Consider the following 14,398-nt stretch of genomic DNA (forward strand, 5'->3'; position numbering starts at 1 on the left):
CTAAGCACTGTTTCCACCACATTGCATGAGGCTAAGCATTTCCTCCATTATTGCATAAGGTTAAACACTGCATTCCTTTGCATGAGACTAAGCACTATCTCTGTAAGATTTGCATGAGGCTAATCACTGTCTCCATTACTGCATAACACTAAACGATGCCTTTCTCTATATAGGGCTAAGAACTGCCCATATCACATACAAGGCTATGCGCAGCCTTGTTTTGTTCTCGCATATGATTAAGCATAACATGTTCCTTCTATCAAACGATCGATATCGTCGCATCTTTGAATTTCATGGGCAGAACATCGCCATATTCTCCAAAGGCATCATAGTCTGAAGGCATCATCCTCATAGCTGACGAACGCAAAACACACACTTAAATTATGCTCGCTAATCAAATATAGTATAGTATAATATCGTATCCACATGGATTGGATTTAAATAGTATTCTCATAGTTTCTAGCTTGATTGCTATCCAAGTTGATCAGCAATTGAGATTTATGTGATTTCTAACTAAAATTAACTAAGAGTCTAAAGCTATTAACTAATGACAATCAAAACAAGGAATAAGCAAAGAAAGTTATCAGTGGGAGAAGATATGATTTTGATATGATAGGTGCAAGATAATTGTTCAGGATATAAATCTAGATAATTCACTTCTAATGTTGAAGTGAGTCTCTCGAATTCACTTAATTATTACTTCAAAATTTAAGCAGAAAGTCCTCTCTCGATTAAGTCTCAACCTCGCAAGATGAACAAATTTAAGTTCTATGAAGATATGCAAGATTTCATAGTGGATTGGTGTTTAGAAAACCTCTTTTGATTATTCTCCTTACTAGATTTAATCAATAATTCAACTAGCCTCTTTCGATTACTTAGAAGAATCTATGAACTCAACCAACAATATAGTGCAAATATATCACAAGTTATGCCTCTCTCGATTACATGAACAAGTGAATATAGATGCAATAATTAAATCATCCAAAAACGATTCACTATATAAAACTAGAGTTATAATCCACAAACAATCATCAATACACCAAATTCATCAAACCCTAAAAGGAACTACTCTATAATCATGGAGAAATTCATCACAAATATAATTAAAGTATACGAAAACATAAATTCGATCCAAACTCGAGTCTTGAGTGATGAAGGAATGATGAAATCCTTGTGCTTGTGTTATTCCAACTCCTCCTTAGCTTCCTTAGGTCAAAAGTATATCAAATGTCTAGAAAATAACATTTTTTCATCTATTTATACCAAGTAGGGTCGAGTCCAAATGAAATCACCCTTTCCTAGCCGAAGTGGGAAACCTGCAAACTTATTCTTTTTCATATGTCATCGGCTGCGTCGTAGCAGTGATTTTTCTTTTCAAACCATGAAAACCTAGCCTCTGAACTTTGCCAAATTTCTGACACAAAAATTCACTATTGTGTCGCACTATGCGTCGCATTAGTGCAATTCTTTAGCTGTTGCTTCTTCCTTGATTTTTGACGTCCAGAAGTGATCCTCGACCCCCGAACATGATCCCAACTTAATCCTTTGGGCTTTTACTCATACTTCAAAGCTCCAAATATCTCGAATTAGTTCCATAATATCTACATAACTCGGAATCACTCCTACAAGGCATACGACACACAATAAGTGAAAAACACTACCAATTAAAGCTCAAACTCAAGTGAAGTGCAGTGAATTAGAGTGCAATAAGAGATTAAAACACAAAATTATAGACTACCATCAACATCCCACACTGAAACCATTGCTCGTCCTCCAGCAATCAAACTACACTTCATATAAGTACGGCCTTTTTAAATAACTCTCCTAACTAATCACACCAAGAATAATTAAAATAGATTAAGCACTCTAACGTAACATCCTTGCCTCAAGATTTGACTCAAAAGCACCACACATTTTTCACAAGCCGTTCACTTACTCTAACATAGAGGTCAACGACATTACCTTTCATTTGTGAATTAAGTGCCTTCACATAACAATAAAGAGTAGTTCCACACACAATAAAATTTAAGAACAATTAGGAACTCAAGATAGAAAGAATTCGCTCACCCTCAGAAACAACATTCATGTGCCACAAAAGACGTACCATAAGCTTGCCCGTAGTGTACTACTCTACTAATTGAGCTCATTCAGTCAAGGATCAAGTAGGACTTTAATTGGTTGTAATATAGGCTACGGGATGGGTAGGATACATTTGGATATAATAGTGACTACACCTCCCTAAGCACTTTAATACATACGATTAACCGTTCAAAATCCCACACTTATTTCAAACCATAACTCCACCTTCACATTAATATAAATTAACTCCCTACTTCTTTAAGCACAAATACATCAAGAATTACCACTATCAAGGAATATTTTTCACAATAATAGAACCATTTTTCTTTTTATTTTCTTATTCAATTCAAGTGGATCTTACTTTTTTTAAAACAATGCACCTTTCTCCTCTTTCAATAGTTCCACTCAAAAGCCAAACCAACACCCCACACTTTAACTTTTACAAAGTTCATAACAAATTCAAGTGCTCACGAGAGGTACAAGGTTCAAATAGATGGTCAATCCAACAAATGGGTTAGGCTTGTAACATGGTTGCCAATGAAATAGGATTACAGGCTCAAAAGGGTTAACTACGATACATAACAATTTGGTGGGTAGTAGCATATATTTGGCTCAGCAAATAAATGCCTATATCACTTCCAAGACTGAATAAAACTACTATTTTTCTTTGCAAACACACGGGGAAAGTTCTAGACATCAAATGCAATATATAGAATACACAAAACCTCACACACACATGAAACATAACTCACTCATGATCGGACTATCAAGACACTCTAGTCAAAGCAGCTAAGCAAAGTTAATATCATACAATTTAAGGTACTTGTACAAGAGTCAAATACTATGCCTAAGCGTCACAACTAAAGCACTCACTATTCTCAAGGCATAATAAAGTCATGAGATATTGCCTTCAATTCAAATCACAACACAAGGTTTCCTACTCCTAAAACAAAAAAACTAATTACACCCGGTTCAAAAAAAACCTTTGGAAAAGAACTGCGGCACAAAGAAAATCAAAGGGGACTTATTACACTACCTACAAAACAAAATCTTTTTTTCTTTTTCCTTCGACTTAAATCCCTCAAGAAACCTGTCGATGATATCCATCGTCGGGAAAAAGCAAAAATTTTAAAATTTTTAATTTTTTTTAATCTCTAACTACTACAACGACCAAAAAGAAATACATACAAACATACATAAAAATATTCCCCGCCCCACACTTAAAGTTGTGGCATGTCCCCATGACACACAATTAAAAGAATAAGGTAAAGAAAACTTCCCTGAACATCTAGTCGGGGTCTGAATCAAAGTCGGGGTCCATTCCTCGCGCCCGAACTAATGCACATATCCATGCGGGTAGCTTCTTCTCATCCTTATTCGGATACACCCCACACTTATCTTTCTCACTCACCGCAGCCTTCTCTTTCAATCCCTTCACTTTCCACTCAACACCTGTAGCTGGTTTTTCTTTTTGCACCCCCTTTTCTATATCCACCTTGAAAGTCACAGTCTCCTCACCCACTCTAAGAATGTGTTTTCTCTCATGCATATCTAATATTGCTCTGCTCGTTGCTAAGAATGGTCTTCCTAAGATGAGGGGGACCTCCTTGTTTTCCTCCATATTAACCACTATAAAATTCATAGAAAATACAAACTTATCCACCCGAACTAACATATCTTCTACTATCCCTTCGGGTATTAAAGTCGTTTGGTCTGCCAGCTACAAAGATATTGGTGCAGACCTTATCTCTACAACCTCCTTCTCCACTTTCCTGTAAATAGACAGAGACATTAAATTAATTGAGACACCAGAATCACATAAAGACTTATCGAAATTAATAGTTCCTAAAGAGCAAGGTATAGTAAAACTTCCTGGATCTCCACACGTTTGTGGGAGTTTATTTTACAATATCGCACTGCAATGCTCTGTGAGCTTGACCACTGAAGTCTCCTTTATTTTCCTCCTCTTTGTAAGGATCTCCTTCAAGAATTTAGCATAAGAATGCATTTGTGAGAGCACTTTTGTGAATGATAAGTTTACATGAACTTGTGTCAACATATCCATAAATCTCTCAAACTACTTGTCCAGCTTTTCTCTACATAGCTTTTGAGGGAAAGGTAAAGCAGGCATATGCTTGCTCTCCTCAAGTTCTACCCTTCTCGATTTTTCTTCCTTCTTCTTTTTCTCAGCTTTCATCGGGGATTTCTTCTTCTTGTCATCATTACTTTTCAGTTGCTCCCCACTTTCTTTTTCATGTATCATATCTTTTTGGATCGGTGTGGGATCTTTCAACACTTGCACACTTCTCAAGGTTACAGTATTCACTGTTTCTTTGGGATTTCTTCCAGTATTAGCAGGGAGTGTGGCTGGAACCCTCTCGGACAATATTGTTGCAATCTATCCCACTTGCTTCTCTAAATTTTGATTTGTTGCCCCTTGTACTTCAAATCTTTCATAAGTTTTCACAATAAAGGCCTTCATGATATCTTCTAGACCAGGCTGATTAGGCTGGTGAGGCTGAAACTGCTACCTCGGCTGATTCGTAAAACCAGGAGCTCCTTGTCCCTGAAATCTTGGGTTGGTTTGTTTCCATGCATTAGCGGTACCACCAGGGTGCTTCTGACCCATTGAATTAAAATTATAATTTCCTACCGCATTCACTTCCTCAGTTGAGGCTTGACACTCATGAGTAGAGTGTCCTTTTCCACATATATCACAAGCTGTGTGAGGCTCATTTTATATCGAGGCTAAGGTTAGATTTTGTATTTATTTAGCTATAGCATTAAGTTGTGCCTGCACAAATGTATTAGCATTAACTTGGTGAACACCAGTTGATCTTCTTCTTTCAGCACTCTCAGAGGGCCACTGATTAGCATCCTTGGATAACTCATCAAGAATTGTAACTATCTCATCTAGAGTCCTCGTCATCAAAGGGCCTCCAACTTCATTGCTCAATGTTCTATGCGAGGCCAGTGTCAATCCATCCCAAAAGTGCTGGAGTTGCATCCAGAGTTCAATTCCACTATTTTGACACTTCCTGACAATCTCCTTAAACGTCTCTCATGCTTCAAAAACAGTCTCGGTCTCTTTCTGGCAGAAGTTATGGATTTCTCTTCTAAACTTTCCCGTCTTAGTTGAGGAGAAATATTTATCAAGGAATTTTCTGGTCATTTCCTCCTATGTTCTCATCAATCCTATGGGCAAGGTTCGAAGCAGCTACTTTGCATCATCGTTAAGTGAAAAGGGGAATGCCCTTAAGTACACTACATCTTGTGACACCTCATTGTATTGAAAGGTGTTCATAATATCCTCGAAGTCCATTAGATGTGTATTTGGATCTTCGTTCATCTGTCCTCTGAAGACACAACAATTTTGAAGGGCTTGAAGCAATCCTTGCTTCAACTCGAAATTGTTAGCTTCAATTGCAGGCGGTCTCACACTTGATAAGCCTTGATTGTAGACCGGTCTATCATAATTTCCTAGTGGTCTCCTAGGCATGGGAGTTATATTTTCAAACTGGTCTGCAGCCAAGGGTTGATTCCGAGCAGTTCTCCGACCCCTCTCTTCTTCATAAATAATCTGTGCATCTCTAATAGTTGCTTCCTTAGCATCTCGTGTAACGTTTTCTTGTTGTTGGGCTGCCTCTCTTGCAGCCAAATCTACATTATCATCACCGTTTCCAGCCATAAATCCATTGGCTGAGGATTGCCCAACATTTTCTGTTCTCGGTGAGATTTCTTTCCTTCCTCAGTTGTCGTAGTTGTTTTTCTATCTCGGACTCATATCGTAGCACTTCTTTCACTGCAGCTCGAGTCATGCACCAATCTAAACCTGTAACCTTCACATAGTCAACGGACACTGAACGTAAAAAAAGAAAAATAAAAAGAAAAAGAAAAAAATCCTGAATTAGCACTACAAACTATTTCAAACATATATAACCTCAAATTTTAAAATATTTTCAAAACGCCCTCCTGTCTCTTCTATTTTGGGCGACCTTTGATGGAGGAGTAACACAGCCATGGCTTCAGCGTCCTCTCCCCAGCCCATGGCTGTGGGAGAGCCAATTATAACCCCTAGTTCTTATGCTACAAAACTAGTTTCCAGTCATACTACACAAAACCTAACAAAAACAAAGCTTAAACCTATCGATATTGTTTATGGAACTCTAACTATACAGTTTACTATGGAGGAACAAGCAGAATTTGCCATGGAAGAATGATTAAATCAGGCTATAGTCATGCAAATTAGTCAAGAGGCTCCAGATTTGAACGTCTGGAGAAGGCTATTGCCCAAGCACTTTCTTGTTAAAGGTAATTATTTGGTAGGACGGCTTACGCATAAGCATCTGTTGTTGCATTTTGATCAGTATGAAGATTTTGTTATGTCATTATCTAGAACTGTGAATTATTTACCATATAATGGAGAAGAACATCAGTTTTGAATTTTTCTGTGGACTATTGGCTTTAACCCTAGAGAAGAAACATCTATGGCGACAACTTGGATTTCTTTGCCAAATTTATCGCCTGAACTCATTGTTGTAGATAGCAGCTGCTGGGAAGCCCATTGCTATTGATAACGCCATGTGGTACAAAACACGACCTAGCACTGCTAGGGTTAAAATTATTCTTGATCTTTTAGTCAAACATCCAAAAATTGTAACATTGCAATATTTGGATGAAAGTACTGAAAAAATAATTGAAGCAGCCCAGGAGATCGTGTACGACAACTTTCATTTATATTATACCTGTTGTAGGCATCAAGGTCATGGTTAGAATATATGTCATTTGAATTTGTCAAAGAATCATTAAAGTGTAGGTAACAAGGCAGTCGAGGATCGTGGCGATCAGATTTCTATTGAGAAGTTTCAAGGTGATCTTAAGAAATTGTTGGATGCTAAAAAAAATGCAGAAGGTTGTTGAAGGAACAAGACTGGATGCAGCTAATATAAACGTGAACAATTCCATGGTAGTACATCAAGGAGATGATGCGAATAAGCTGATAAATATAACTGTTAGTACTGATCGATCACAGAGTCATTTGAGGCAACTGGTGAATAAAACATTGCAGCATGTGGCTGATGGAAAAGGCTTGGAATTAACACAAAATACAGGTGATAAATCTAATGTTGTTGGTCAAGGATCAGATGCTATTAAGGCCCAACACTTAGCAGCAGTGTCTGGTAAAATTGTGTTTCACATAGCTAGCAACTTGAAGGAGCAATGGAAAGAAGTTAAGGATAATCGTGTTAAGAATATTACCAAGCAGAATAAAGTTCAAGGAATTACCGGAAAAGAAATAGTTCCAGTTAATCAAATAATAGGGCAGCAGATTCAAGTGGGGAATAAGTTTGCAGTATTAGAAGTGGAGGATGGTGAGAGAGAAGAGGATAATGTGGTGCCTAAGCAAGTTCAACCTAATAATGGTGGAGAACAGGAGGCAAAAAAGTAACTGTTATTATTGGAAGAAGGCAGTAGTCGAAGCCATAGACCTAATCCCACTCCTACTGAGATATCTCTTAACCCAGCAGCGTCAGTATATAATCCTAGCTCTCAAGGGATTGGGGTGTTGAATGAAGGTAATAAAGGCATCTCACAAGGCAAAGAAAAGGAGAATTATGTAGCAAACGAGAAGGAAACAACTGCACAATGGGTGAGTAGAACATTTGCACACAATGTTACAACAAATCAGTCATGCCAGGAGATCCCATCTCAATCTTTAGTCTCGTCAGAGATACAAAAGTTGAATGAAAAGTTGCACAGTCCAGGAAGCAAATTGTGGTGTGATCAAGTTGAGGAGCATTATGAAGAAGGAGAATTTTTTGATGATTTGGAGGACAATGAGATAATGGATGACAAGGAGCAAGAAGAAGATGAACAAAGTTTAAATGAAAAGAGTGGTCGACTTGAACTAAACGAATCAGGTCTTCAAGTCGAAGGTGAAACAGTTGAGGAGCACAAACCTAACTCTAACCATACAGAAACTCATGCAGATACAGTAAACACTACTCTAAACCCTAATGCAACTCAGTTAATTGATCCTGGAGATACAAATTTTGGCGAGCATCTATAAGCTGCTATTCCAGATGGTCAGATGATTGTTGTAGAGCAGGGGATGCAGGAGATAGCAAAACTTGGAGATACATTACAAGGAAAACTGGACCTGGGTCGAAAAGAAAATACTGGTAACACTGTTCCAGCTCATATTCCAACTGATACAACTGGGATTGTACTGAAGGGCAATGCCAGTAGAAAATTGATTCCTAATCAGTCAAAGAATCAGATGATGAATGCAGAACAAGAGTTGGGTATTGAGGAAAATCAGCCTAATAAGGGCAGAGATTTGGATGAAAAATCAACCACAAAAAACTTCATAAATGTTGCAAGGAGGGGTGATCTTTCTCCTAGACTAATGGAAAAAGGGAAATCAGCTGGAGGAGGAAGAGAGAAACAATCAAAAAAAGACTCCCAATGTTCAACTAGCTGGGGTTCAAACGAGAAGACCTATTTCCAAATCTAATATCCAATGATGAATGCTATGATTTGGAATATTAGATCTGTCAACACTAAGCGAGCCTTTGAAAGGTTAATATCATTGCATAGGCAACATCATTTCCAGTTCATTGGCCTTATGGATCCAATGCAACAGTCCAGGAAGCTAGATGGATACAGGAGGAAAATTAATTTTGCGCACGCAATTGTTAATGTATCAAATAAAATCTGGACTTTCTTTGATGAGAGATTTGATGTAACAACCTTAATGAACACAGAGAAACAACTGACTTTGCAGATGTGGGACACTGAAGAATAGAAGGAATTCATATTAACTCTAGTGTATGCTAAATGCAATGCAATAGAGAGAATTGAATTATGGGATAACCTATATGCACTCATGTCTCATATGACTCTACCGTGGCTTGTTGGTGGAGATTTTAATGTGATTTGGGATGAAGAAGAGAAATATAGAGGTTTGCCTGTACATATTAATGAGGTTGATGACTTTAGGCATTGTGTAAATACCTGCAACTTATTTGATCTTGGTTTCAAGGGAAGTATATATACTTGGTGGAATGGGCATGCATAAGAGGATTATATATTTAAAAGGTTGGATAGATGTTTGGACAACATGGAGTTACAATATCTATGACCAGGGTTGGAAATTAACCACTTGTTTAAGATAGGGTCAGATCATTGACCACTACTGTTGACTTGTAATGATGATAGTCCTCCAATCAAGAAGCCTTTCAAATTCTTGAATTTTTGGATTAAGCATGACACATTTTAAGATGTAGTGAAGGAAAATCGAAAAGCAGTTTTTGAAGCAAACCTGTTCATCATATTCAACTACAAGTTGAAGAATCTGAAGAAGGCATTATCAAAGTGGAGTAAGGCATAATATGGTGATATTTTCCAGAAAATAGCAAGTTTGGAGGAGGTGGTGAAAGTACATGAGACACAATTTGAACTCAAACATACTATACAAAATAGGGAGAGATTACAAAGTGTGCAAGCTGAATTGTTTAAATTTCTAGCATTGGAAGAGGAGTTTTGGAAGTAGAAATCTGGGATGTCATGGTTCTAGGAGCGCGACAGAAATACTAAATTCTTTCACGCATAAGTTAATGGAAAAAGGAAAAGGTTGCAATTGAAGAGAATTCAAAATAGGCATGGTAACTGGATTGATGGCACAGAACATATGGCTAACGAGACAGTAGCTTTCTTTCACAAACTATTCCACGATTCTATTATTCCTACTGCTTTTGGAATATTTGACCATGTACCTGAAATGTTGAATATAGAGCAGAATCAAAATCTCATGAGGCAAACTCTGAAGAGGTAAAGCATGTTGTTCTTGGCTTAAATTGTACAAGTGCAGGGGGGCCAGATGGATTTACGGGCAGCTTTTTCCATGCTTGTTGGAATATCATAAGCGAATATGTGGTTGATATGGTAAAAGCATTCTTCAATGGCCAAGAATTACCAAGGTTTGTAACTCACACAAACTTGGTGTTATTACCTAAGAAGAAGGGTGTAAGTACTTTCTCTGATATGAGGCCTATTAGCCATAGTAATTTCATCAACAAGGTCTTTTCTAGAGTGATCCATGAGAGGCTAGTTGGGATTCTACCTAATCTTATTTCTGATAAGCAAGCTGGCTTTCTGAAGGGTAGGAGTATTGTGGAAAATGTGCTCCTTATATAGGAAATTATTACTGATATTAGGTTGAAAACAAAGGCCAGACCAAAGTAGTGATCAAGCTAGACATGACAAAGGCATACGATAGGTTATCTTGGTTGTTCCTGACTAAGACTTTGAGGAAGATGGGATTTTGTGAGAGGTTTATTGTCTTGGTGTATGGAATCATCTCAAACAATTGGTATTTTGTACTTCTTAATGGACAACCGTATGGTTTCTTCAAGTCTTTTAGAGGTGTCAAGCAAGGTGATCCCTTATCACCTACTCTATTTATATTAGTAGTGGATGCTCTTTCGAGAGGGTTGAATGCTCTTCACTTGAACCTATATTTTTGTGGTTTTGGCTTGCCTAGTGGAGCTCCAAGATTAATCACTTGGCATATGCAGATGACACCATTATTTTCTCTTCATCAGATGCAATCTCACTTCAATTGATAATGGAAGTGTTGGTAGCATATGAGGTAGCGTCCGGACAGTTGATAAACAAAACTAAATCTGTCGTGTATATGCACCATTTGACCAGTGATGAAGTTGTAAGGAAGGTGCAAAGGATCACACAAATTGAGAAGCAAGAAATCCCATTCAATTATTTGGGATGTCCAATTTTCTATGCTAGAATGAAGATGTATTATTATCAAGGCCTCATGAAAAAAAGGTTCTTGTTAAGTTGCAATCTTGGAAGGGCAAGCTTTTATCTATTGGTGGTCGAGCAGTTCTAATATCTAATGTATTACAAAGCATGCCAATTCATTTGTTTTCGACAGTTAACCCACCCTCTTATGTGATCAATAAATTGCACAGGTACTTTGCTAGATTTTTTCTGGAGCAATTCAGTAGATAGGAGGAGTAGACATTAGGCATCTTGGGACAATCTCTGTGTGCCGTGTGAAGAAGGTGGTGTAGGATTTTGATATTTGCATGATGTAACAAAAGGCTTATTTTGTAATCTTTGGTGGAACTTTAGTACTAAACCTACACTTTAGAGTTCTTTCATGTGCCAAAAGTATTGTAGAAAGATGAATGCATTGGTGGTGCCTTGGAGATATGGCTCAAACGTTTGGAGGAAAATGCTTGAATGTAGAGACTTGATTGAACATCAAATTCTATGACAAATTAAAATGGGATCATCTCTCTTTTGGTTTGACAATTGGATAGGATTAGGTGCACTATACTTTGTTACCCCTCCAGATTTTTATTGTGAGGAATCAATTCATAATGTGATTTATGTAGTGACTGATGGTAAATGGGATGAGGTGCGGATAAGAGAGCTACTACCTGAAGATCTAGCAATGCACATATTAGAGAACATCAAACCGCCATCACTTCATGATGAACTGGATAGAGCATTCTGGATACCTGAAACTAGAGGAGAGTTTTCTGTTAAATCATCATGGGATTACTTAAGAAGGAGAAAGGATCCCAGCATTGTTTACAAAAACATGTGGGTACAAGGATTACCATTTAAAATATCTTTTTTCATGTGGAAGCTATGGAAAGGACAACTACCTTTGGATGACACAATAAGAAGATGGGGTTACTTTGTTCCTTCTAGGTGTTGGTGTTGTGCAAATCCGGATGAGGAAACAAGGGAGCATGTGTTTTTCAAATCGTATGCTGCTTCATGAGTTTGGACATACTTCTTTTCTATCGCTGGCTTATCACTGGAGGGACTGAACTTGCACCAAGTAGTGGTGAAGTGCTGGACAGTCCAGGTAATCCCACGGTTGAAGCCAATCTTTCAAGCCTTGCCTTGTATTATTGTGTGGGAATTATGGAAGAAAAGAAATTGTTACAAGTATGGGGATTTAGTGTCCATCAGCAGAGTTATTTATCAAGTATCAACAACAATCTAATCACTTGTTAAATTAAGAAAACCTGGGATCAAGTATGTACCTCATCGATGGTCTGATTTGTTAAATATGATGGAAAATTATACGCCGAAGTTGAGAATACATAAAGTGTTATGGGAACTGCCAATGGAGGGATGGGTAAAGGTTAACACTGATGGGGCATCAAGAGGGAATCCATGAAGGAGCTCTATTTGTTTTTGTATAAGAAATGAAATAGGAGATGTCATGTATGCAAGAGGAATGGAAATTCAGGAGACTACGAACACATATGCTAAAGCAATGGCGATACTGGAGGCCTTAAGGTACTGTTCTCGATATAGCGTACACCGCTTTTGGTTGTAAACTGATTCCTTGATGCTTAAAAATGTGATTGATGGAACCTGAAAACCTCCTTGGATGATTGCGGAATTTGTGGACGAAATAAGGAAGATGGCGGAGTCGAGTAATGCTACAATATCAGACATCTATAGGGAAGGGAATAGGTTGGCAGATCATTTGGCCAATTATGCTCTAGAGCATGGTCCAATCGAGTGTGGTAGATTTGGTCAATTAGATGTGCAAGGAAGGAGGATTGTTAATGATGATAAGAGACAATGTCCATACTTGAGAATAAGGGTTGCAAGAAACTAGGAGATGAGGAGAGAAGACTAAAGGAGATAGAGAAGGAACTGGGCAACTCTGTTAGCCATCACATTCGAACCCTCTTGGGGGAGAATATGGTGGGTATTGTTTATGCTAACATTGTTTTCTTTTTTGCAGGAGACGTTATTGTATCATCGCCTTACTGTTGTATGCAAATTCATTGGGTGGTATTAGCACTAGCTGCTCATTCCCATGAAGGAGCATTAATGGTACGCACAAGCGAGGAACAAGATATGCACTGATCAATAACTACCATAGTAATATGAGAAATTCAATTAGCAGCAAGGATCACAAGCACCGGAAGGTTAAAGAGGCCCTGGCCAGTTTTTTCTTTTTGGTAACCTTGTGTTGGTAAATTTTTGCAGTCGACAATTGGGTAAAATGGATACATTGTGGAGCGAATTCTCAGTGCAGCTCACTAATACTATACCCCATGATGAGCTTCTAGGGAACGTTACTGTCACCATGATCTATAATGTGTTTCATCTTCTATGGGTGGTATTAGCACCATGTGCTCATTCCTTTGAAGGGGGGACACTGGTAGGCATAAGCATGGACATCAATGGAAGGCACGAACAGTTCATAGCCAAAAAACTACTTAACAAACATTCAAGAATGAAGGAGCATGAAGACATATATACACAGTATAGCAGCATAAGAGTAGGATGCTTGGATGTAAACTATAAAGCATGGGAAGTGCACACAACAACAGGAACACAATTGCACCATCAGGTGCAGTGGCTTCCATGCATACTGCCCAGATTCACAATTTTCACTATTTTTGTGGCAGTCTTGACATGCATTACTAGGTACTGCCTATCATATACACCAGCTAAGTTGCAAGACATGGAGTATGACATACTCGAAGTGGACTGGACAATGCAAAAAATGAGGTACGCGCATGGATTGGAGTTCGTTGAAGTGGAGAAACAGACTATGCAAAAGAGAGGCTATATGGATACTTATCCACTGCCCAACCACGTTATCTGGACAATTTTAATGGAACTCTTTATGAGGATCACGATCTTACCCTGGAGAATTTTGTGTTACAAGGCTAAGAGTTTGAATATGGCTAGTTTTGAGAATTTCCATTTTTATATTAATAGGTCAATGTTAAGTAATAGATCAAAATGTACTACCAAATTTGAGTATCACTTGCTCAAATATGGTAATAGGGATTATGTACTTTACAAATATTATGCTTTACATCATGTGAGGCCACATGACACTTCATTTGTGTTTTTGTTTATTATTATTAATATATATAAAAACTAGTCCTAGGCACCTTGTCTAGTGGATTAAAAAAAATAAGTTATTTCAAAAACTATTGATTGCCAATCCCTGGCAACGGCGCCAAAATTTGACGAACGCAAAACACACACTTAAATTGTGCTCGCTAATCAAATATAGTATAGTATAATATCGTATCCATATGGATTGGATTTAAACAATATTATCATAGTTTCTAGCTTGATTGCTATCCAAAATGATCAACAATTGAGATTTATATAATTTCTAACTAAAATTAACTAAGAGTCTAAAGCTATTGACTAATGACAATCGAAACAAGGAATAAGCAAAAAACGTTATCAGTGGGAGAAGATAGGGTTTTGATAGGATAGGTGCAAGATAATT

At 37.8% G+C, this 14,398-nt stretch overlaps 1 protein-coding gene across 1 annotated transcript; it reads left to right on the forward strand.

Annotated features, from left to right (window-relative positions):
- Positions 1–11,389: 11,389 nt before the first annotated feature.
- Positions 11,390–11,896, forward strand: LOC138901283 (uncharacterized). Its single transcript, XM_070189035.1, has one exon. The coding sequence runs from the start codon at positions 11,390–11,392 to the stop codon at positions 11,894–11,896; it is 507 nt and encodes a 168-aa protein (XP_070045136.1).
- The last annotated feature ends 2,502 nt before the right edge of the window (positions 11,897–14,398 follow it).

This window comes from Nicotiana tomentosiformis, chromosome 11 (assembly GCF_000390325.3).
Source record: "Nicotiana tomentosiformis chromosome 11, ASM39032v3, whole genome shotgun sequence".
NCBI lineage: Eukaryota > Viridiplantae > Streptophyta > Magnoliopsida > Solanales > Solanaceae > Nicotiana > Nicotiana tomentosiformis.

What these genes read in the sequence shown, in the direction of transcription:
- LOC138901283 (XM_070189035.1), top strand. Translation starts at nt 11,390, where the DNA reads ATGGGATCATCTCTCTTTTGGTTTGACAATTGGATAGGATTAGGTGCA.